The sequence below is a fragment of the Capsicum annuum genome, chromosome 3 (genome assembly GCF_002878395.1).
Source record: "Capsicum annuum cultivar UCD-10X-F1 chromosome 3, UCD10Xv1.1, whole genome shotgun sequence".
Classification (NCBI taxonomy): Eukaryota; Viridiplantae; Streptophyta; class Magnoliopsida; order Solanales; family Solanaceae; genus Capsicum; species Capsicum annuum.
Genome location: NC_061113.1, coordinates 264,602,172 through 264,626,555, shown reverse-complemented (window position 1 = coordinate 264,626,555; position 24,384 = coordinate 264,602,172). Strand labels below are relative to the sequence as shown.

The 24,384-nt window shown below is 38.3% G+C and overlaps 1 protein-coding gene across 2 annotated transcripts; it reads right to left on the bottom strand.

Moving 5' to 3' along the window:
• Positions 1-1,598: 1,598 nt before the first annotated feature.
• Positions 1,599-22,838, bottom strand: LOC107862197 (L-Ala-D/L-amino acid epimerase). Of its 2 annotated transcripts, none has more exons than XM_016707685.2 (7): positions 21,455-22,838; positions 19,833-19,943; positions 4,066-4,282; positions 3,513-3,846; positions 2,859-2,920; positions 2,662-2,734; positions 1,599-1,996 (listed from the first exon to the last, which is right to left on the bottom strand). In XM_016707685.2, coding segments are annotated over exons 1-7 (1,284 nt in total). In that variant the 5' UTR covers positions 21,941-22,838; the 3' UTR covers positions 1,599-1,995. The 2 variants fall into 2 exon arrangements, with proteins under 2 accessions (XP_016563171.1, XP_016563169.1); XM_016707683.2 differs by having other exon boundaries at positions 1,929-2,576.
• Between the last annotated feature and the right edge of the window lie 1,546 nt (positions 22,839-24,384).

The following is a 24,384-nucleotide window of genomic DNA, read 5'->3' as shown; positions in this document are numbered from 1 at the left end:
CCTATAAAACTAATTGAGATTGCATAAATAAATTGATCATGGATACACAATTATTTTTAAAAAATACATATGCAATGTAATGCAATGAAGGGAACGATTGAGCTGCACAGGTTTACCAAGACTAGGCTTATGATAAGTGATAATAATAGTATGGTCTAATGGGCTAAACGCACGCATGAGGGCGGCCGTGGCCGCTGTGCTTGAGGACTTGGCGTGGGGTAGGGGCGGAGCCACGTTATGGTTAGGGGATTTGGATCGGCGAAATTTTTTACTATTTATATATGGTTAAAATTTTTTTTTTTTTTTATATATATATAGTTAATTTTGAATCCTCTTTGGCTAGTTTGTGTACTTACTTCTTTCGATTTTGAACTTCATAGTGAAAATTCTGATTCCGCCATTGCATGGAGCAGACCCTACGCAACACATATGCAGATTTGCTTTCGGTGATAGTGATTTATCATTTTATTATGTCATGCTTTAATGTGTTCAATATGCTTTCATCATTATTCTTGATACACGTACACTTGCTATTTGCTTGTTTAATTATGATTCTCTCGTAACCCCCTCTCATGTTCACTATCAAAAGTATATGCTTCTTCCATACCCAAAAAAAAAAGAAAAGAAAAGGTACCATTTTTTTAAAACTTATACTATTGGGGTTCGAGTTGACATGAACAACAAAATGAGGATAGTAAACGAGGGAAAGATAAACTTATTTTGTGAGAATGAAATCTATGCAGAGTGAAGTTTTGTATCAATTTATAGAAGACATCGTATGTTAAAACTCTTTTAAGCTTTATGAGAATTTGTTTCAAGTTAAGCACTGTATGTGTGTGTATATTATGTTTCAAAATGGGAGTGATCTTTAACTTTTGCCCTCAAATATAATGGTTTTTAATTTTTTCTTTGCTGCCCAATGAATGAAAATTAATGGATCAAAATACCCTTAGCTATGACATAATTTTGCAAGACATAAGTTCTGCATAAATTATGTAAAGCATAGCATGTGGTTTATGAACTAAACTTATGCCTCCAATAGCATAACTTCTCCAGGAATTCAGCCACATAACTTGTTATACCTGTAAGATATAATTTGTTTTATATTATGCTACAAAAATATAAACTTGTCTAGCCTGACTCATATTATTGCTTCCGCCAACACTACCACAATGCTAGTTCAAGCCATGTGGTGGCATAATTTTGGGAAATTAGTGGTTGCATTGGGTCTAACATCATATAGTAATTCGCATCCTCGTCTTCTAAAATTGCTTTAATCTAGCAACAGTTCAATTCAAACGTGTGAACAGTTTCTTGGTGCAGACAATAATGTTCAATTCTAACGTGTGAACAGTTTCTTGGTGCAGACAATAATCATAATTTGTAAGCTAAATATGAAGAGTAGAATCCTAAATAAAGTTACTTCACCAACCCACTGTTGGTACAAATCCACCCAGATGTAACATCGTTAACAGTGGCCCGTCCCGCTACCTGTATGCATCTTTTGTCTTGCAACACCCGTGACGCATGCCTAACTCACATATTATTTATTGCGCTCTTACCGCTAGACAAAGCCCGGGTCCAAGCTGCTAAGAACATTTTGGCATACAAGTTTCAGAATATAATTATCTTGAGCTCCTAAGCCTTCACTTTTACATTGGAATCGTCTGTCTTTTGTACAACATTGATGCTTAGAACAATCTCTAGTAGTAACACATTTGTACCAAGAGTATGGGCATATTGACTCGAGCAATATTTGTTGAAATTGTGAAAGAAAACATCAAGAAAGACGTTCTTAACGTATACCATTTTCAACAAACAATAAGACATTCACATATTTCTTCACCCCAAAGAATGGATATTCATTGGCACATAGACATTCAAACTTGCCAACGACTACTACTCACAAGTGACATTCATAACTATAATTTGGAACTAATGGGGTTGACCATTGTGAATGACAATCCTGAAGAGTGAACAAACTCCATGATAATCTCTGCAGAGAATTTCAAATGTTAGAGCAAATCATAGTTTTGTTGTCAAGAAAAGTGTGATTTAAAGCAAATCACATATATCAAGTCACTTCACCACAGGTATCTTGGCTGGACAGAGCATGTTGAAACACGAACCATGTTACAAATCAGGAAAACGCAGGTATACTAGTCGAGCGACTAGTCTTAATTGCTACTTGGCTAAGGAAAACTAGGCCAACATATTTCAAACTGATGCTAATATTTGGATCCATATAATGCCTCAGCTTTAAGAAGATACATACTCGGTTTGGTTAATTCTCTATCCAAATGGTAGTATGATACTTCCAAACTAATTTCATCACCTTGTACAAAGCTAAATTACATAGATCCTTTACTTGACATGGTTGTGGGTCCTACATGAACTGACACGCATGTTGAATATGTATCCATGAACAAGTTTGTGTAACATAGATAGACAACAGAGAGTTTACAGGGAGAGCGTGGAGTATTTGATTGTTAACATCTCTTGTAACTGAAATAAACTGTAAGGGCGTATAAACTATCATACACCATCAGTTTTGTTCTCATATGCATGAACTGCTGCTGTGTAAACAATGCACACAAGGGTACACATCAGTAATAAGATGACAGATGTCGAATTGGCACATCAATATCAAAATAAACTTACCATGCAATATTGTCCCAATGAAGAAAACCACCATGTCCTCTAGCATTTGAGAAGTGGTAATCAGGTCCAGAAACTGGGTACATAAAGAAGTGAGCAATGCACTTTATCAGATCAATTCAGTACAAGGAAAAATGCACTACATACTAAGATCCACTGGAGTAATAGGTGAAAGTTCTGAGGGAAGGCAAAAGAAGTACCTTCATAACCCCCGAAAACTGGATCTTCTGCCAACAAAAGGGGTGTGTCTAGGTCAATGAATCTGCAGGGATTTAGGTACAATAAGAGAAGCAATGTGTGCTGAATTTAATAACAAGAGAAAAACAATCACATTGGAATGATGAAACAACCATGACTAGGCATAGTATTTTGTCAAAAAGTGGATTTACTGATGTCAACTTCACTGAAGTATTAAAATACTGTCAGAGAATTTAGAGCAGAGTTAATCCAGTCATAGTATTGTCTCTATACTTTTACTGATAATTCAATTAATACATTGAATGTTAAGTTCGGGTGATACAGTGAAGGTAACGATAGGGGAAGTAAAACAAAAGGTGCAAGAGTCATTATCATCACTTCTGAAGCATTGAACAATGGATAGTCATTATCATCACTTCCAAAGAATTGAACACCAGATAACATCAAAGGGCGGGACAGCAACAAACAATTTTGACCCACCAAAGTATCATGTGCCAGACTGCCAAATAAAGAATCAACTGAATTGCCAGTGTGCTGCTAGTTTGTACGTCAAAAATATTTTATATCTATGCGAGTGTGTTTCCCAGCAATGGTGATAGGTTACGAGTTTGATTAAAGCAGGTTATGTTTTCCAGAGAAATTGCTTAAAAACTTACTTGAAACATCCAAGGCCAGCGGCTAGATGACCAGCAAAGCCCATAGCAAGCCTGGTTTCAACCATACCGCCAATCATAAGATTTAAGCCAGAAGACCTCACCAAGTCAATAATTTCCAGCGCCCCAAGCACCCCAACTTTGGCAAGCTTAATGTTAATGACATCAGCAAGACTTTCTTGCACTATCTTTTTAGCATCAGCCAAACTTCGACAGCTTTCATCAGCAGCAACGGATACCCCATATTTTTCCTTTGCTATCTGACTGACATGACCAAGACCTTCCCAATTGTCTCTATGCACAGGTTGTTCAAATAGCACCGGAGTCACATCCATTTCTGACAGGAAACTAGAGATTTGTGATTTTATCTTTCGAACAGATAATGATACATCGGAGCAACTGAAAGAAGCTATACATTTATCATGGAGATATGTCTAATACACGAGAGGGAAGAAACAGAGAGTACTGAGATTTATAAATTCTTCGTCATTCCTCTATCCATACAGATAGGGGAGAATTAGAATCTAGATGACTACTTCATACAAAAATAATTTACCATGCAACTTTTCTAGGACTTCAATTGCTTCTTTTGCCGTGTAACCTTCATTAGCATCAAGGATAAACAAGCAATCAGGATGTGCTGCACGGATGGATTGAAGCACTTCAATGTCTCCGTTCAAATTCTTGCCCACTTTAAGCTTTAAAGTCTTGAAACCTTGTTTACGATACTTTGAAGCCAGTTCAGAAGCTTCCGTGGGTGAAACTATCGGTATCTACAATAAGATGGTCACTGAGATCTATTCAGACACGTCTATGATAGTTCTTAATTTTCTACTATAATTTTCTTAAGTAAGAATTTCTTGCCTAGATATGGTTTCTAGTTAGCATGTGTTTGATGGCATTGTTGTAACTTGTTGAAAGTTGCTTTAAGAACGCAAACAATTTTTCCCTTTTTCTCCAGTTTTTCTTTTACGTACAAATACTAGTTAAATTAGGAGTCCTATCTTTGGTAGGAAACTAATTAATTATTTTAATTTTGGTAGAAATAGGTTGTTTCTTTGTTCTATTTTTAGTTGTAATAGCAACTATTTAAGTGGTTAATTGATGATCAATAACATACGGCTTTTACAAGAAAAAATCAACTGCTCTGCGTATTCTCTTCTTTAAACTCCCACCTCTGTTTCAGCGGCCAACTTTTTGACTATTAAATTCCTGCGTTATTTTCTTGTAAAGGTTTTAAAATCAATAATTGGTATCAAAGCTTTAATCTTAAGGGACCTGTTTGCATCAATCTGATCCAGTGGATACCATGAACGGAGAAACAAATTTTTCTTCAATGGCACCACCAACTTTCGATGGAGAAAGTTATCAAATATGGGCAGTTAGAATGCGAATATATCTGCAAGCTTTGGATCTATGGGAAGTTGTTGAAGATGAATACGAGATAGCTCCCTTGTCGGACAATCCCACGGTGGCGCAGATTAAAACTCACAAGGAGAGGAAAACCAAGAAATCAAAGGCACTGGCATGCTTATTTACTGCAGTTTCATCTAATATTTTCACTCGTATCATGTCTCTGCAATCAGCGAAAAAGGTATGGGATTATCTCAAGACTGAGTATGAAGGAGATGCAAGGATTCGAGGGATGCACGTGTTGAATCTTGTGTGTGAGTTTGAACTGCAAAGGATGAAAGAAAGTGAAACCATAAAGGAGTACTCTGACAGACTTCTTAATTTAGCAAATCGCATTAGATTGTTGGGTTCCACTTTCAATGACTCAATGATCGTTGAGAAAATCCTAGTAACGGCACCTGAAAGATTTGAGGCTACTATAACAACCTTAGAAAATACTAAGGACTTGTCCAATATCACACTTGCAGAGCTCTTAAGTGCTTTTCAAGCACAAGAGCAACGACGTGTTATGAGACAAGGAGGAGCTGTCGAAGGTGTTTTACCAGCCAAGCATCATGATGATGGACGTTCTAAGAAGATAAAGAAGAATAAGAAGAACCAACCAACTGATCGAGAAGGTGTAGCGCAAAGTAACAAAAACAAAGCAGGTGGTTTCAAAGGAAATTACCCTCCTTGTAAGCATTGCGGCAAGCTAGGACATGCACCTTTCAAGTGTTAGAAGAGGCCTGATGCTAAGTGCACTAAGTCCAATCAGCTTGCGCTTGAAGCGATCATCTGCAAAAACAAAACTCAGCAGCAAGATGCAGAGGCTCGAGTAGTTGGTGAACAGGAAGAAGAGCAACTCCTTGTCGCATCATGTTTTACAAGCAGTGTCTCAAGCGAGTCGTGGCTGATCAATAGCGGATGCACATATCATATGACTTGCGATAAAGATCTTTTTAAAGATTTGAGGCCTACAAAAGTTACAAAAGTTAGAATCGGCCATGGTGGTTATATTCCAGCAAAAGGAATGGGAACCATTACAATTGAAACACAATCGGGCACTAAAACAATTTCTGATGTTCTTTAAGTACCCGATTTGGACCAGAACTTGTTAAGTGTTGGTCTGTTGTTAGAAAAAGGTTTCAAATTGTATTTCGAAGACAAATACTGCTTGATCAAGGAAACATCCGGACAAGACCTAGTTAAAGTCAAAATGAGAGGCAAAAGTTTCTCATTAAATCCATCGGAAGAAAAGCAAATGGTGTATTCAGCAAAAGAAAACATTGCTGAGTTATGGCATAGGAGATTCGGGCACTATCATTATCAAGGGCTTGTCAAAATGCAGAAATTGAATATGGTGGAGAACTTACCCAATTTGGATGTTAACGCCACTGAATGTCATACCTGCCAATTCGGTAAGCAACATAGAAAGCCTTTTCCAAAATCAACTTGGAGAGCTTCACAAAAGCTGCAGCTAATTCACACTGATGTCGCTGGACCTCAAAGAACTCCATCACTAAAAGGTAGCATCTAGTACGTTCTTTTCATTGATGATTTTACAAGAATGTGCTGGATTTTTTTCTTGAAATTCAAGTCAAAAGTTACTGGTGTATTCTGGAAATTCGAGAAACTGGTGGAAAATTAAAGTAGTTGTACGATTCAAGCTTTGAGGTCTAATAATGGAAAGGAATATACCTCAACAGAATTTGATTCATTCTGTAAGGAGGCCGGCATTGTGCATCAACTTACAACTCCATACATACCAGAACAAAATGGTGTCAGTGAAAGAAAAAATAGATGAATAATGGAGATGGCCAGGTGTATGTTACATGAGATGGAGTTGCCTAAAACATTCTGGGCAGAGGCAGCAAATACTGTAGTCTTTGTGCAAAACCTACTTCCAACGAAGGCTTTGGAAGATAAAACACCATTTGAAGCTTGGTATGGGTTTAAACCTTCACTAAGTTTTCTTAAAGTGTTTGGTTGTGTGTGTTTTGTTCATATTCCTCAGGTTAAACGCGACAAACTTGACAAGAAGGCGATTCCTGGCATCTTTATAGGCTACAGTAATGTGTCCAAAGCATATAAGGTCTATCAACCTCAAACAGAGAAAATTGTTGTAACTAGAGATGTTCACTTTATTGAAGATCAACACTGGAATTGGGAGAAGCCCGAAAAATAGTCACCAGTTACCACTCAATTAGATCCAAAAGATCTAGTTGATGATCCTCCCGTTAGGGGCACGAGGTTGATCTTTGATATCTATCAGAGATGCAATACTGCAATTTGTGAGCCCGCAAGTTATAAGGAAGCAGAAGGGGATGAAAAATGGGTTGCTGCAATGAAGAAGGAGATGATGATGATTGAGAAAAATCAAACCTGGGAGCTTGTTGAGAAACCTCCTGACAGAAAGATCATTGGTGTAAAATGGGTCTTCAGAACAAAGTTGAACGCAGATGGTTCTATCAACAAACACAAAGCGAGGCTTGTGGTGAAGGGCTATGCTTAGCTCTTCGGGGTCGACTACTTTGAAACTTTCGCACCAGTTGCTCGCCTTGACACAATCAGATTGCTACTAGCCATTGCAGCGAAAAAAAATTGGAAATTTTATCAACTAGACGTTAAGTCAGCCTTTCTCAATGGTCTTCTCCAGGAGGAGATTTATGTTGAGCAACCAGATGGTTTTGCTGTCAACGGACATGAAAATAAGGTTTATTTGCTAAAGAAACTCTCTATGGTTTAAGGCAAGCACCAAGAGCTTGGTATAGCAAGATAGATGATCATCTGTTAGGCTTGGGTTTCGAAAAAAGCTTATCGGAATCCACTCTTTATGTAAAACACAAGGATAATGATATTCTTATTGTGTCTCTTTATGTTGATGATCTTCTGTTAACAGGAAAAATCTAAAGTTGGTTGACGAGTTTAAACAAGAAATGATGCAAGTTTTTGAAATGACCGATCTTGGTCTTATGTCCAATTTTCTTGGGATGGAGATCAAGCAAAGAAAAAGTGAAGTGTTCATTTGCCAAAAGAAGTACGCAAAGGAAATTCTGAAGAAATTTCAAATGGAGGATTGCAAGCCGATGAGCATACCAATGAATCAAAAAGAGAAACTTTGTAAAGAAGATGGAGCCGATAAAGTTGATGAAGGGTATTACAGAAGCTTGATCGGATGCTTAACATATCTCACTGCGACAAAGCCGGGTATTCTATTTGTTGTAAGTCTCTTATCTCATTTTATGCATTGTGTAAGTGAGATGCATTTAAGAGCAGCACAAAGAATATTAAGATACATCAAAGGGACGGTTGACTATGGTGTAAAGTTTGAGAAGTCTCAAAGATTCAAGTTTCTTGGTTTCTCGGATAGTGATTTGGCTGGATCCATTGATGATATGAGAAGTACTTCTGGACATTGTTTTAGCCTAGGTTCAGGAATCTTTTCATGGTCATCTCAGAAGCAGGAAGTTGTTGCACAATCTACTGCAAAGGCTGAATTCGTAGAAGCAACGGCAGCAGTAAACCAAGCCCTATGGCTCAGAAAGATCATGCGTGATTTACATATGGAACAGAATGATAGTACTGAGATTCTAGTCGACAACCAGGGAGCTATTGCAATCTCAAACAATCCGGTGTTTCACAGAAAAACCAAACATTTCAACGTCAAGTTCTATTTCTTGAGAGAAGTGCAACAAAAGGGAGAAGTGACTCATCTTGTAACACCCCGCAAAAATAGTCCATCGTTAGCTCATGGTAATATGCTCTTAGAGTTAAATGACAAGAATTGTGTCAAAGAAACTTAGTCTCATTTTTTACTTCCAAAGTGAGTAAAGTTTAAACCATATACAATTTTCCTAATTTCGATTTTTTATCATGTGGGAAATTGAATGAGCTTTCCGTCGATATAAGATTCGCCCAAATAAGATACCCGGGCAAGAAGTTATAGCTAATTTAAGTTCTAGTCGTAAAACACTGTCATTTTGGTGCTTGGCGCGTCGCGGAGGGGGTCTATTTTGAAATTGTCAAATTCCAGTAGCATAGCGCGATTGTGGCGCGTTGCGCTGAAATTTTAGGTACCAACCTGTGGGACAACGCGATGGCTCCACGTCGCGGTGACTTTAAGAATCCCACTCGTCCATTTCCAGGGAGCCACCGCGATTGTGGCGCGTCGCGGTGGCCCATGAAATCAGGCTCCCAGTTATATTTTTTTTATTATTCCGTCTCATTAAGGGTATATTGGGTATTTTCCATCCCCTTATCAGCCTAAACACGGAATTTAATCCCAAAGACACCAGAATACATTCACAATCATCCAAATTACTCAAGAACACTCTCTAGGGTTTCAAACTAAAAACCCAAATAACTCAAGATTTAACCGTGAGTTTTCAAGATTGATTAAAGATTTGGAATCCCCAAATCGTAGGCTTCAAGAATCATCCATCAAATTTCTAAATTGAGGTACATGGGGGTTATCCTAAAAATGCATGGGCTTGTTGAAAACACTCAATTATGATTTAAAGATTATAAAGCATGAATTTGTTAAGGGGGTTTGAAATCCATGATTTTTATTATGCTTTATGCATGTTATTGATATTGTTGTTTTGGCCTTTTAGGCCTCATCCCGTTAAATTGATTTACAAGTATATGTATATGTACGAAATTGAAATTTAAGATTTGTTTGAAAGCACAGATTATGAAGTCCTTCTCTTGCGATAAATTCAAGTTTATGATCTTATTGTGAATGATTTGATGTGCATGATTTATGGTTTTGAAACTAGTTTTCTCAATACCTTAGTGTTTGAGCATGATTTAAAGATGATGAGAGGGAGCTTCTTGATATAACTACACCCTTGTTTTAAATGAGAGAGTTGCATGTGTTCGAGAAATTGGACATGACCACCTTGTATTATTGAAATGCTTGACAAAGAGAGTGCCTGGCATGTGTTTACATGAGGTTTGAGAAAGAGTTTCTTTGAATTGATTTATTGATATGGTGGTCCCAAACTTATGTTTTGAAAACAGAGATTATTATATGTTATTAATGGCTCAGAGACGTGACTTGCAAGTCAATGGTATAACGATACCACAAACATGTATGCCATAACAGAGTATGTTTTCAAAATATGTTTTCAAAGAATGCATGCTTTAAAGAGTTAAAAATAGGCTTAAAGAGCGTTAGATGGTTACTCGAAGAGGGCTTTAGTTCAAGTAACCTAAAACCGTGATTTGCCGATTCGGATATATTATTTTACGCTGGCGACGGCCGTGTGGCGTAGCAGAGTCAGAGACTCCAACCCTTGCGACACACTTGGGTTGGAGGCTTCCCCGCCGAGTCAATGGCAGATTTCATATAGCCCGTGGAATTTCAGAGTTGTAAGGTATACCACCTAGCGCAGAAGTAAAACGAAGAGTGTCACAGAGTTCAGATGATTTTACAGTCTTTCGAAAATGCCCACGAGATTTCTTACTATATGATATGTCTATGAACTGTTTTAAATTGCTCTCATATATGTTGAATATAAATTAGTATTTCGAATCTGCTCTGCGTATCAGTACATCTGTATTGACCCCCTACCTCCCAGGTTCGGAGGCTCAATCCAAGGGTCCAGCTAATCAGTAGAGTATTCCAGAGAGAAGTGATTCGTTCAGTGGTGAGCCATTTTAGAAGGCCTGTTATTTCAGATTATGTTATTCCGTTGGTTTGGTCTACTGGGAGCTTGTCCCAGTTTTTAGAACAATTTTGAGATGTAGTAGAGATTTCGCAGACTGAGTCAGATCTTATTCAGATGTTCTGAATTGTAACTTTCATTCTCATGTCTTGAAACTCAGAGTTAATGACCATGTTTCCGTATTAGATTGTATTTCCGCATATTCTCTTATTATATGAATGTTGTGCATGACTACCAGATATAGTAGGACGTTCGGGCCTTTATGGTTCGGAATGTCCGTCACGGCCAGGCCCTAGTTCGGGTCGTGACAAATCTACTGCAAGTCTGAAAACCAGCTAGCAGACCTGTTCACTAAGCCACTTCTAGTCATCAAGTTCGAGCTTCTAAGGCATAGAATTGGTATTTGCATTTCATAAAGCAACGAGGAGTGTTGAAAGTTGCTTAAAGAATGCAGACAATTTTTCCTTTTTTTCTCCAGTTTTTCTTTTACGTACAAATCCTAGTTAAATTAGGAGTCCTATCTCTGGTAGGAAACTAATTAGTTATTTTAATTTTGGTAGAAATAAGTTGTTTCTTTGTCCTATTTTTAGTTGCAATAGCAACTATTTAAGTGGCTAATTGATGATTGTTAGTTTTAAATAGACAAATTGCACATAACACTATGCAAACGATATCTAGATTGCTACAGAAAAGAAGCAGGAGAATGAAGAAGATCACTAAGAGAGAGAAACTTGTGCAGAGAGATGTACTTTCTGTCAAAGAGTAGTTGCATAAAGTGTTCCTTTTAAAAACTGAAATAGATAATGGCCCTACTTTAAAGTCATGGTGCTAACCATGCTACAACAACAACAACAAACCCAGTGTATTCCCACATAGTGAGGTCTGGGGAGGGTAAGATATACGCAGTCCATACCTCTACCTCTAAAGAAGTAGAAAGGTTGTTTCCGATAGACCCCCGGCTCGAGACACGGAATACTAAACAAATTCATAGTAAAGCATGAAACAAGATGGCAAAACATAAATACGACACCCACAAGTAACATAAATCCCACATAGTGCTAATCATGCTAACTACCTCCTAATAACTTAAAAAAGAAATACAGGAAATAAAATAAATAAATACTGCAGTCCTAAAGCAACTAAGCTGCAAATTCCAAGTTGCTGCCTTAGGAACTTAAACTTGCTGACAGGAAGGGATTTCGTAAATGCATCTGCAAGCTGATCTTCGGATTTGCAATAAACAAGAATCACTTCTCTTTTTTTCTGCACATCCCTCAAGAAAAAAAGCTTAATGTTGAAGTGTTTAATCTTCTCGGGAAACACTGAATTATGTGAAATAGCTATTGCAGCTTAATTATCAACATGAATCTCAGTATTAACTTTTTGTTCCATATGCAAATCAGAAAATATTTTTCTCAGCCATAAGGATTGATTTACTGCTGCTGTTGTTGCAATGAATTCAGCCTCTGCCGTGGACTGTGCCACAGTTTCCTGCTTCTTGGAACACCAAGAGAAAATGCCCGATCCCAGACTGAAGCAATATCCTGATGTACTTTTCATGTCATCAGTGAATCCGGTAAATCACTATCTGAGAATCCATACAACTTGAAATTCTCACACTTTTTGAATTTGACCCCATACTCGACAGTACCTTTGATGTATCTTATAATTTTTTTTGCTGTTTGCAAATGCATTTTAGTAGCACAATGCATAAACCTAGACAAAAGACTTACAGCAAATAGAATATCGGGTCGTGTAGCAGTGAGATACATCAAGCATCCAATCAAACTTCTAAAGTTTCCTTCATCAACTCTATCAGTTCCATCCTCTTTGCTCAACTTCTCCTTTGGATTCATCGGTGTGCTTGTTGCCTTGCAATTTTCCATATGGAATTTCTTGAGTATCTCCCTAGCATACTTCTTTTGGCAGATAAAGATTTCATTGCAACCTTGCTTGATTTCCATCCCTAGAAAGTATGTCATTAGTCCTAGGTCTGTCATCTCAAAGACTTGCATCATTTTCTTCTCAAACTCTTCGACCAGCCGCACATTATTTCCTGTCACCAAGAGATCATCAACATAAAAGGAAACAATAAGCAGATCAGTTCCCTTGTGTTTGACATAAAGAGTAACTTCAGACAAACTTCGAACAAACCCCAAACTCAACAAGTGATCATCAATCCTGATATACCAAGCTCTTGGGGCTTGTTTTAAGCCATTAAGAGTCTTTCTAAGCAGACAGACTTTTTCTTCTTTTCCTTGCTCAATGAAACCCTCGAGCTGCTCTACATAGATTTCTTCCTGCAATACACCATTTAGAAAAGCAGATTTGACATCTAGTTGGAACACTTTCCAACCCTTTTGTGCTGCTATTGCTAGCAACATTCTGATGGTATCTATCCGGGCTACTGGAGCAAAGGTATCCGAGTAATCAACACCGAATATTTGGGCATATCCCTTGACGACAAGCCTAGCCTTGTATTTGTTGATAGAACCGTCAGAATTAAGCTTGGTTCTAAATACCCATTTTACTCCAATGACCTTTCTATCTTTTGGTCTGTCAACTAACTCCCAAGTGTTGTTTTTCTTGATCATTAGCATCTCCTGCTCCACCGCGTTTCTCCATTTTTCATCTTGAAGCGCTTCCTTGTGTCCTGCAAGCTCACAAACTGCCACATTACTTTGTTGGTAGATGTCAGAAAGTAATCTTGTACCTCTAACTGGAGGATCATCTAGTAACTCATTTTGCCATTGATCGGATGTCTGCTCCTCCGAAGCTTTGACTGAAAGTTGATTGTTTTTCCAATCCCATTTCTCTTCCTCATTGAAGTGCACATCTCGACTAATAATCATCTTCCCTGTTTGTGGATCATAAATTTTGTAGGCTTTGGAGGATGAGCTGTAACCCACAAAGATTACCGGGACGGACCTTTTATCAAGTTTGTCTCTTTTAACTTGCGGCATATGAAAGAGACAAACACAACCAAATACTTTAATGAAGGTTAGATGGTTTGAATTCATTCCAAGCCTCAAATGGAGTTTTACTCTCCAACGCTTTAGTGGGAAGCCGATTTTGGAGAAATACTGTTGTATTAGCTGCCTCAGCCCAAAAACTTTTTGGCAACTCTTTTTCATGCAACATGCACCGCGTCATCTCCATTATATACCTGTTCCTCCTTTCACTAACTCCATTTTGTTGCGGAGCGTACGGAGTAGTAACAACAACAACAAACCCAGTGTATTCCCACATAGTGAGGTCTGGGGAGGGTAAGATGTACGCAGTTCATACCTCTACCTCTAAAGAAGTAGAAAGGTTGTTTACGATAGACCCCCGGCTCGAGACACGGAATAATAAACAAATTCATAGTAAAGCATGGAACAAGATGGCATAACATAAATACGACACCCACAAGTAATAGTAAACAGAGAAAAGTAAACAGATTCGTAATAAAGCATGAAACAAGGTATCATAACAAGAACAATACCCCCACCAAGTAATGCCCTACACTAACGACCCAAACTGACCTTAGCCTTCTGCCCTAATTCGCGTCCTCCAGATCTTCCTATCTAGGGTCATGTCCTCAGTGAGCTGTAACTGCTCCATGTCCCGCCTAATCACCTCTCCCTAGTACTTCTTCGGCCTACCCCTACCACGCCTAAAACCATCCAAAGCTAGTCTCTCACACCTACGAACCGGGGCATCCATGCCCCACCTCATCACGTGTCCGAACCATCTCAATCGGACTTCTCGCATCTTATTCTCCACTGGAGTCACACCAACCTTCTCCCTGATAGTTTCATTCCAAACTCTATCCCCCCTAGTCAACCCACACATCCAACGCAACATCCGCATTTCCGCCACCTTCATTTTTGAATGTGAGAGTTCTTAACTGGCCAACACTCCGCTCCATACAACATGGCCGGACGGACTGCCACCGTGTAGAATTTGCCTTTAAGCTTGGGCAGCACCTTCTTATCACACAACACCCCCAAAGCGAGCTTCCACTTCATCCATCCCACCCCAACACGGTGCGAGACATCCTCGTCAATCTCACCGTTACCCTGAATCACGGACCCGAGACACTTGAAACTATCCCTCTTACATACCACCTGTGATTCCAACTTCACTACCACCTCATTCTCCAGCCTCACATCATTAAACTAGCATTCCAAATATTCTGTCTTGCTCCTACTCAACCTGAACCCTTAAGACTCAAGAGTTTGTCTCCACACCTCTAATTTATCATTCACATACACACCCCCTGCGTCTCATCAATCAAAACTACATCATCTGCAAAAAGCATACACCAAGGCAGCTCTCCTTGAATACGTCGCGTTAACACATCCATCACCAAAGCAAATAAAAAAGGACTAAGAGTAGATCCCTGATGCAATCCTATCAAGACAGTGAAATGCTCTGAGTCCGCCGTCCTCACCTGGGTTTTAGCTCCATCATACATGTCCTTAATTGCTCTGATATATGCCACCGGGACTTCACTCACCTCCAAGCATCTCCAAAGCACCTCCCTGGGGACTTTGTCGTATGCCTTCTCCAAGTCGATAAACACCATGTGCAGGTTCTTCTTCCTTTTCCTATATTGTTCCACCAGCCTCCGCACCAGGTGAATTGCCGAGCGGTCGGGCATAAATCAAACTGGTTCTCCGAAATAGACACTATCCATCTCAGCCTCACCTTGACCACTCTCTCCCAAATCTTCATAGAGTGACTCAATAACTTCATACCCCTATAGTTATTGCAACTCTGAATGTCACCCTTGTTCTTATAAAGAGGGATCATAGTACTACACCTCCAAGCCTCGGACATTTTTGCCGTCTTGAAAATTTCGTTAAACAATCCAGTCAACCACCTTAAACCAGTCTCGACAGAAAACTTCCAAAAATCCACAGGTATCTCATTAGGCCCCGTCGCTCTACCCCTTCGCATCCTGCGAACAGCCTCTCTAACCTCATCTACCTTAAAACGTCTACAATAACTAAAATCCCGACACTCTTCTGAGTGCTCCAGCTCCCCTAACACAATAGCTCTATCCCCTTCGTCATTCAAGATCCTATGAAAATACGACCGCCATCTATTCTTAATGTGGCCGTCCTCCACCAACACTTTACCATCCTCCCCCTTAATGCACTTCACCTGATCGAGGTCACGACCCTACCTCTCCCTAGCCTTAGCGAGTCTAAACAACCTTTTTTCCCCTCATTTCTCCGGTAACCCCACATACAAGCTCTCAAATGCTGTCGTCTTAGCCACCGTAATTGCTAACTTAGCCTCCTTCCTAGCTAACTTGTACTCTTTCCTGTTTACCCGTTTCTCTTCTTCGTCCTTACTCTCAACCAACTTAGCATACGCCCCTTTCTTGGTCTCTACTTTCTTCTTAACCTCTTCATTCCACCACCAATCCCCCCGATGATGCCCGGCCCGGCCCCTAGAAACATCCAACACTTCACTAGCATTCTCCCTGATGCACCTAGCCACCATATCCCACATACTGTCCACGTCCCCCCTACACTCCCACACCCCCATTCCCACCAACTTCTCCCCTATCTCCCACGCATTCACTGGCGTCAAGCCGCCCCACTGAATTCTAGGTCTACACTCCTCACCCCTTCTCTTCCTATACTTCTTTATACCCAAATCCGTAACCAAGAGCCTATGCTGGGTCGAAAGATTCTCACTCGGGATAACCTTACAGTCCTTACACAACACCCTATCCCCTTTCCTAAGCAACAAAAAGTCAATCTGGGTCTTGGCTATTGCACTTCGGAAGGTGATCAAGTGATCGTCCTTCTTCGAAAAGCCCGAGTTCACCACCATCAGCCCAAAGGACCTCACAAAATCCAATAGAGTAGCCCCCTCTTCATTTCTTTCCCCAAAACCAAAACCACCATGCACATCACCAAAGCCTCCCGGTAACACCCCGATGTGCCCATTGAAATCTCCTGCTACAATAATCTTCTCTGAGCTAGGCACGCCTCTCACCACCTCATCCAAAGCCTCCCAAAACCGCATCTTCTCCTCCCTATCCAAGCCCACTTGCGGCGCATAAACACTACACACATTCAGGGTAAACCCCCCAATGACCAACTTAATAGTCATCAACCTATCGCTGATCCTCTTAACCTCCACTACCTGACCTCTAAGCTCTACATCTACTAAGATGCTAACTCCATTCCTACGCCTCTCGCTCCCAGAGTACCAAAGTTTGTAACCATCCACATCCCTAGCCTTAGACCCTACTCACTTGGTCTCTTGAACAGACGCAATATTAATCCTCCTCTTTTTAAGAATCTTCACAAGCTCTATGGACTTACCCTGAAGAGTCCCTGTATTCCAAGACCCAACCCTCAGCCTATCAACTCTATCATCACGTCTTCCTCTACCGCCCCTAACGCCAAACCTTGGCCTCCCTCCCACCCCCGTCCTTCCCTCATCCCCCGCCGCCACCACAGCCCCCCACCCCAACTCCCTCGGACATGACCCTATCCAACCATCAACGCCCACAGCCACTACTACAAGAAAATATAAGAAAATATAAACAATGATAGTAACAAAGCAGCAGCAGGAAATACAAGGCTCACACAAATTAGAAGAAATAATCAAGAAAAATCCTCCTATCCTTCAACCTACCTAAAGAAAAATTAAAGAAGGCATATGTTGTTGTTGCCACGAAAGATGGAAAAATTTAAAATTAGTTGTGCTCTTCGTGAAATGCTGGCCTTTAGTGTTGCTAAACCTACAATTTTACATAAACAAAATTCAGACAATTTTTGCATGGACTGCTAAAAGCTCTTCCACCTTTATTTCTCCTATCAACCTATAGTCAGTGTACGGAGTAGTAAGCTGATGAGAAATACCCTCTTCCTCACAGAATTTGTTAAATTCTTCAGAAGTGTACTCTTTTCCATTATCAGAATGCAGGGATTGGATTCTGCAACCACTTTGATTTTTCACCATCTTCTTGAACTTCCAAAATATTCCAGCCACCTCTGATTTGTATTTCATGAAAAAAATCCAGCAGAATCTTATATAACCATCAATGAATATAACATAGTAAAGACTACCATTAAAGGACGGTGTTCTTTGAGGTCCTGCAACATCTGTGTGAATCAATTGCAACCTTTGAGAAGCGCGCCATGATGCTTTAGGAAATGGTTTCCTATTCTGCTTACCAAATTGACAAGCTTGACAACTTGGTAAGTGATCAACAAGAGTTGGTAGTCCTCTTGTCATATCCTCCTTCTTCAGTAACAATAATGCTTGTGGATAACAGTGACCAAGTCTCTTGTGCCAGATTTCCGTTACATCTGCCTTCATGGAATAAGCAAGTTGCTCCTTCTCTGTTGGACTAAAGGAAAAACTCTTTTCTCTCATCTTCACCATGAAAATTTCATTTCCAACAGTGTCACTGATTTGGCAGTGATCATTTTCAAAGAAAAGTCTAAATCCTTTTTCCATCAGATGTCCTACACTTAGCAAGTTTTGATCAATCTCAGGAACATAAAGAACTTCAGCAATTTTTTTTATGCCTGTGTTAGTCTTGATAGCTATGGTTCCAATTCCTTTGACATGAAAATGATCCCCATTTCCTATCCTAACCTTGGAAATTTTAGTGGGCTTCAACTCCTTGAATAGGCTCTTGTCATGAGTCATGTGATTAGTGCACTCACTATCAATTAACCAAGAATCTGTTAAGATCTTACTTGAGAAGCATGTTGTAACAAAAAAAAGATCCTCCTCTTCTTGATCAACAACTTGAGCATTTTCTTCCAGTTGCGGGGCTTTACTTTTGCAAATCACCGCCTCATGTCCAAGTTGATTGCATTTCTTACATTTAGCATCTGGTCTCCTCCAACACTTGAATGGTGGATGGCCTTTTCTTCCCCAGTGATGGCAAGGGGGAAAGTTTTTCGCACTTCCTCCCTTACCTTTGTTGTTGGTTGATGTTTCTCCTTCACTCAACGCTTGATTCTTTTTCTTCTTCGAAAATTCGTCAACCTAGTGCTTACTGACAAGAGCCCCTTCTGTTGTAACATCCTGTCTCATGAGTCTTCTTTGCTCTTGAGCTTTCAGGGAGTTGAGCAACTCAGTCAAACTAATTTTTGGCAAATCCTTAGTATTTTCTAAGGTCGTAATTGTTGCTTCATACCTTTCATGAACTGTTACTAGAATCTTCTCAACAATTCTTGAGTCGGCAAGTGTAGAGCCAAGTAGCCTCACTTTATTTGCAATATTAAGAAGTCTATCTGAATACTCCTTCACTGTTTCAGAATCCTTCATTTTTTGCAATTCAAATTCCCTAATTAAGTTTAAAACTTGCATACCTTTTATTCTCTCATCTCCAGTATACTCTTCCTTAAGATAATCCCATACTTCTTTAGCAGTTTTCAGAGACATTATTCGTGTGAAAACTGTTGACGATACCGAAGCAAATAGACATGCCTTGGCCTTTGATTTCCTTGTCTTCTTTTCCTTGTGTGCTTTAATCTGAGCCATGGTGGGATTATTCAGTAGGGCTGGAACATCATAATCCTCTTCCACAGCTTCCCATAGATCTAAAGCATCCAAGTATGTCTCCATTCGTACTGCCCAAACCTGATAGTTATCTCCATCAAAGACCGGCAGAGCGATTAGTGAGAAACTGGTTTCTGCATCCATGACTTCTCCAACTCAATCACAGATCCCTTAAGATGAAAGCTTTGATACCAAATGTTAGTTTTAAATAGACAAATCGCACATAACACTATGCAAACGATATCTAGATTGCTACAGAAAAGAAGCAGGAGAATGAAGAAGATCACTAAGAGAGAGAAACTTGTGCAGAGAGATGTACTTTCTGTCAAAGAATAGTTACATAAAGTGTTCCTTTTAAAAACTGAAATAGACAATGGCCCTACTTTAAAGTCATGGTGCTAACCATGCTAACTACCTCCTAATAACTTAAAAAAGAAATACAGGAAATAAAATAAATAAATACTGCAGTCCTAAAGCAACTAATAATAATGATCAATAACATACGGCTTTTACAAGAAAAAATCAACTGCTCTGCGTATTCTCTTCTTTAAACTCCTACCTCTGTTTCAGCGGCCAACTTTTTGACTATTGAATTCCTGCGTTATTTTCTTTTAAAGGTTTTAAAACCAACATAACTTGAGAGCAACAATTGAGGCGCAAGTACTAGGAAAAGCAAAGCTCTAGCTTTACTGTGAATTGCCAACTAAAGTAGAATAAGAGAAAAATTCTTAACTGTAATGTCAGTAGATATTGAATTAGATACTGCATCAAATATTCTCCAAAGAGGTATTCCAATGCTGTTCGCTGCTGCATCAATCAGTGCCATCTCAACTCCTGCCCTGACCTTCAATATGGTTATAGTTTGAATCAGTACCACTCAAGTTTTCAATTCTACAAAAATAAATTTGAAAGATAAGAATTAACGTATCCTAAGTATATAAAAGCTCAAGGTAGCTTGTCCATTTGTCCTGTGGATACTGTAGAGTCCAATCTGAAGGCGCCAGGACTACTGTAAACACACAAGCCAATGTAGTAACAAAAATTTGTCACCGTATGAAAGGACTTCTAGTTTAGTTTCACAGAAAGGGTTTCTGCCACATGACATTACCAAAGACCAAAAAGAGATCCTAATTGAAGGTAAGTCAAAAGAACCAGGTGAGAAGGAGAACTGAGAGTGGAAAAGAACACAGAAGTTAACTTCATGTAGATGAAGAGACTTAATAAGGAGGATGAAAGAATCCAGTACATGCCTCACATACTAGGGTCCATCCCTGAAACTATATAGGTCGATATAGAAAGGCCAAACATGCAAACTAGGAACATATCAATTAGTTATACAACGTCCTTAAACGGAAACCTCAGGCTTACAAGAAACAGACATATAAGTTATGCATGACCCCTTTGAAGTGATAAATGTCTCCCAACTCACTTTCTTTTTCCAGTTTCGCCAAGTCAGAATTCTACGCTTTCCATATCCTACCCTCTAAACTCTGAAAGCCAACTGCCAATGTATATAAGCTAAAAGGGTACAGTAACAGAGACAGACATCCACTCAATAACCATTGTCTTAAAGAAAGATAATCCAGTAAATAACTCCATTATCAGCAATTTCATCTCACTTAGACCTAGTGATATATCATAAAAAAGATAAGCCTATAACACCCAATGTTATGCTGACCTTTGAGTTCCAATCCTGAGAATCAATTCAATGAGACACTTAAAAATGGTGAAGCTTAAAGAATTCCATAGATTCTGTTTAAGACAACAAACTAACACCAAGGTTACAGAAATGTCCCTTCACAGAAAAAAAAACGGCATAATACATAAACAGACATTCAAACTTGGCCTCAGTTGGCAAGTAAACACTCCAACTTTGAGCATGCACATCTAGACACCTCAATTCGTCTCCAATGTATGAGTTGAACACTCCAACTTACAAAATGATCATCTAGATACCTCCAAAATTTATATGCCACATCCGCTTCGGGTGTCCACGAAACACAGCTGGGATTAGTCAAGGTATGTAGCATGTACACTCCCAAAGTTTGAGTGTCCACGCATATATTATGCCAACAAAAGAAAAAAAACTGTAAAATTTTCAGTTAAAACAACTTCAGTTTGCATAGAACATAGTGTTAAACAACTGCCGGAAACAACATTAGTACCCTACAGGTTCAACAGGAAAAGAGAACCACATTTCACAGACCCAAAGGGACCAAAGCCAAAACAAGAAGGAATAAATACTGTATCAATATCACAAAATAGATTTAAACATGTAAAAACAAAAAAAGAGTTTTTATTGCAGTCTGTAGAATCCATAATGACAAAGTAAAAGAGATTACTGGTATAACTCACAGAAGCAAAATCATGTCCAGGAAGCACATCACCAATTTTCGCTAACACAAGATTTAAAGTCATTTGACGGCTCTGCTTCAAGAACTCACATGCTTCAGCCGCTTTTGCTAAGGCAGTTTCTTGATCCTCTGCAGTAACAAATGGAAGAATTGGGGCCTCACCCCATCCAACACACCCATTACTCAGCTCAACCCTTATAGCAACATTTTCCACTTTATCCAATCTTGATGATGCAATAGTAAAAGGAGCAATCAGTGGCACATTCAATGGCCTCCCTTCCGCTTTATGAACATCAATTGTCACTGTTTCCATCAAATTCTTGAACCCAAAGCACGTGGGTGCCACCGCCATGCTAGCTGTTATCTTCATGGGATTCTTGAAATTGGGTGTAAAGTTAGGAACTTTAGACAATTGGGTGTTTAATGATGTAGTGGAATGAAGGAAATAGTGGGATTGGATGTTTTGGGAAAGACCAATTCGACCCATGAAGGGGAGTAATAGTGAGTTTGAGGTTCAATGATTGGTAGTGTATATTGGACAGAAAAGGCAAGATTTCAAGAATACTCCCTCACTCAAATTACTTGTGTTTGTAAAAAATTAGTCTCAAAAATAGTTGCATGTTTAAGAATATTAGAGAAAATTAATTATTTTTTAAACTATAATTAAAGAAAATTCACCTAATTAAAATTAAAAAAAGAAAGTTATGTTAATCGACCAACTTTGTTCTTGTATTATCCCCTGGTGAAATGTGGAGAATTGTGGGAAAGGTTTTGTTGTATCATATGTTTTGTTTTATTATTCTGGGATTGGAAGGGTTGGTGGACCATACAATAGAAAGGGAGCATCTTTATTTTGAATTAAATAATTGATTAGTTAAATTTCTCCAGGTAGGATTTAAATATACCATTAATCAGTTAACAATCGCTCTATTGTTGAGCTATTGAGGAGCATCTTTTTTTAATCTAATATAAGTTAAATTTAAACTGAAGGCTTTTCATGAGGTTTAATTTCTAAATAGGCGTAAATTTTTTGAACCATCATCATTACACCATGTTTTGTTGTAAAATGGGTTAAATAAATTAGCTGTTAAATAAATTTGTGGAATAGGAAAAAAATATTTTTAAAATTTTACAATCATAGCTTCAATTGCCTCTTTGTAAGGATAATTTTTTTTATATTTAGCAAGTACTTAAAAAATAGCAGTAATATTTACTAAAACAGAAGAAATAGTTGGAGTATATTGCGTAGATACAGTGTTCGTAGCTTGATAAAAAGTTTTCAAAAATTTACAAAGTTCTTCTACTCCAATCCAATCATCAGAACCTAGCCTTAAATCATTATTTGAATTAATCGAATTATAAACTAATTGTATAGGTTCACGATATATTAAAGCAACTTCAAGCATTTGATACAAAGAATTCCATCTAGTAGGAACTTCTCTTGAAACTTTTCTATATGGAAGATCACATTTCGTACATTGATATTTAAAATCATCTATTATAGCCTTTTTTTATTTTTAAAAATAAAATTACAAGCAATTTGAACCTTATAACAACCATCTCCAAACAATATAGCACCATCATGTACAATCAAATTTAAAATATGTGCAATATATCTAACATGAAAATAATCATCATCCATAGGACATAGTCTAGCACTTACAAAATCAATGGCTTTCAAATTATTAGAAGCATTATCTAACGTACATGTCATAGTTTTATCAATAAGTCGAAAATATTTTAAGCAATCCGTTATTTTAGTAGATATAAATTGACCGGTTTTAATCTCGTCAGCATATTTATAAGCTATAATTCTTTTTTTCATGTTCCAATGGTGATCAATCCAATAAACCGTGACAGTAAAATAATCATTACCGAAAATACTACGACCCATATCAGAAGTAATAGATACTCTACCTTCAAATTTACTAAATAAGCAACAAAGAAAATGACAATGTTCAGCTTGAAATTTAAAGTTATCATTTTTAATTGTATTTCGTGAAAAATCTTTGAAAGAAAGATTATATACTCATTGAATATAATGAATAAAATTGGGGTGCAAAGGAAAATTAAAAGACAAACCCATAACAACAACCATTTTCGCTAGTTCTTCTCTATCTACATCTTCATTATATGTCAATGAAGAACTTGAGCTAGATGGGTTAAACCTATCTAAACGCTTTTGAACCATATTACCTCCTACAGATTCTTACGTCAATGGTGTACCACCTTTTTTTTTCCTTAACCTCATTTTTTAGACGAATAAATTTTTTATTACGTCTCCTCAAATGCGTAGTAAGTAACCCGTCTCATCATTTTTTCCCCCGGTCAAACGTTTCATAACTCTCTGACATTTATTGCAAGTAGCAATATTATTTACCTTATCGTGACTCATAAATTATCAAACTAAAGAGCTTTTAGGACGTTCAGTACCTTTGGTCCTACATCATCGTCTTTTGGTAATTCCGTAATCAGACTAGTAGGGGTAGGAGTTTCACCTAAATCTTGTTCTTCTATATCATCTTTTTTCGGTAAGTCTTCCTCAAAATTATCATAACGCCTACTTAGTGTCTCGTGGTCTAATTCCATACCCGCACCAACATCAAAACCATTAGGTTGTGATAAAGAAGTTTCACTAAATATAGGCGGTAATGAACTAGTAGTAGCACTATTTTTTTTATTTCTACGAAAATTTTTACCAAAGATTGGTCTTTTACCACTACTCTTATTGGCATTCATAATTAAATTTAAATATAATTAAAATATTAAAACAAGCAATATAAATATTATAAATCAAAAAATTAATGTAAGTAAACAAATATAGATACTAAAAATAAAAATATAGAGATTAAAGTTGGTACGAATATACCAAACGTCTGCATAAAAGCAGACGTATACCAAATGTCGGAATTGAAAGATGATAATTGAAGC

Excerpts from the sequence above, each read along its gene's own strand:
- LOC107862197 (XM_016707683.2), bottom strand. The coding sequence starts at position 21,940 with ATGGGTCGAATTGGTCTTTCCCAAAACATCCAATCCCACTATTTCCTT. Across the intron at positions 19,944-21,454 it reads CTGGACATGATTTTGCTTCT|GTCAGGGCAGGAGTTGAGAT; the intron begins GTGAGTTATACC and ends ACCATATTGAAG. Across the intron at positions 3,847-4,065 it reads AGTCCTAGAAAAGTTGCATG|AAATGGATGTGACTCCGGTG; the intron begins GTAAATTATTTT and ends GTTTCCTGTCAG.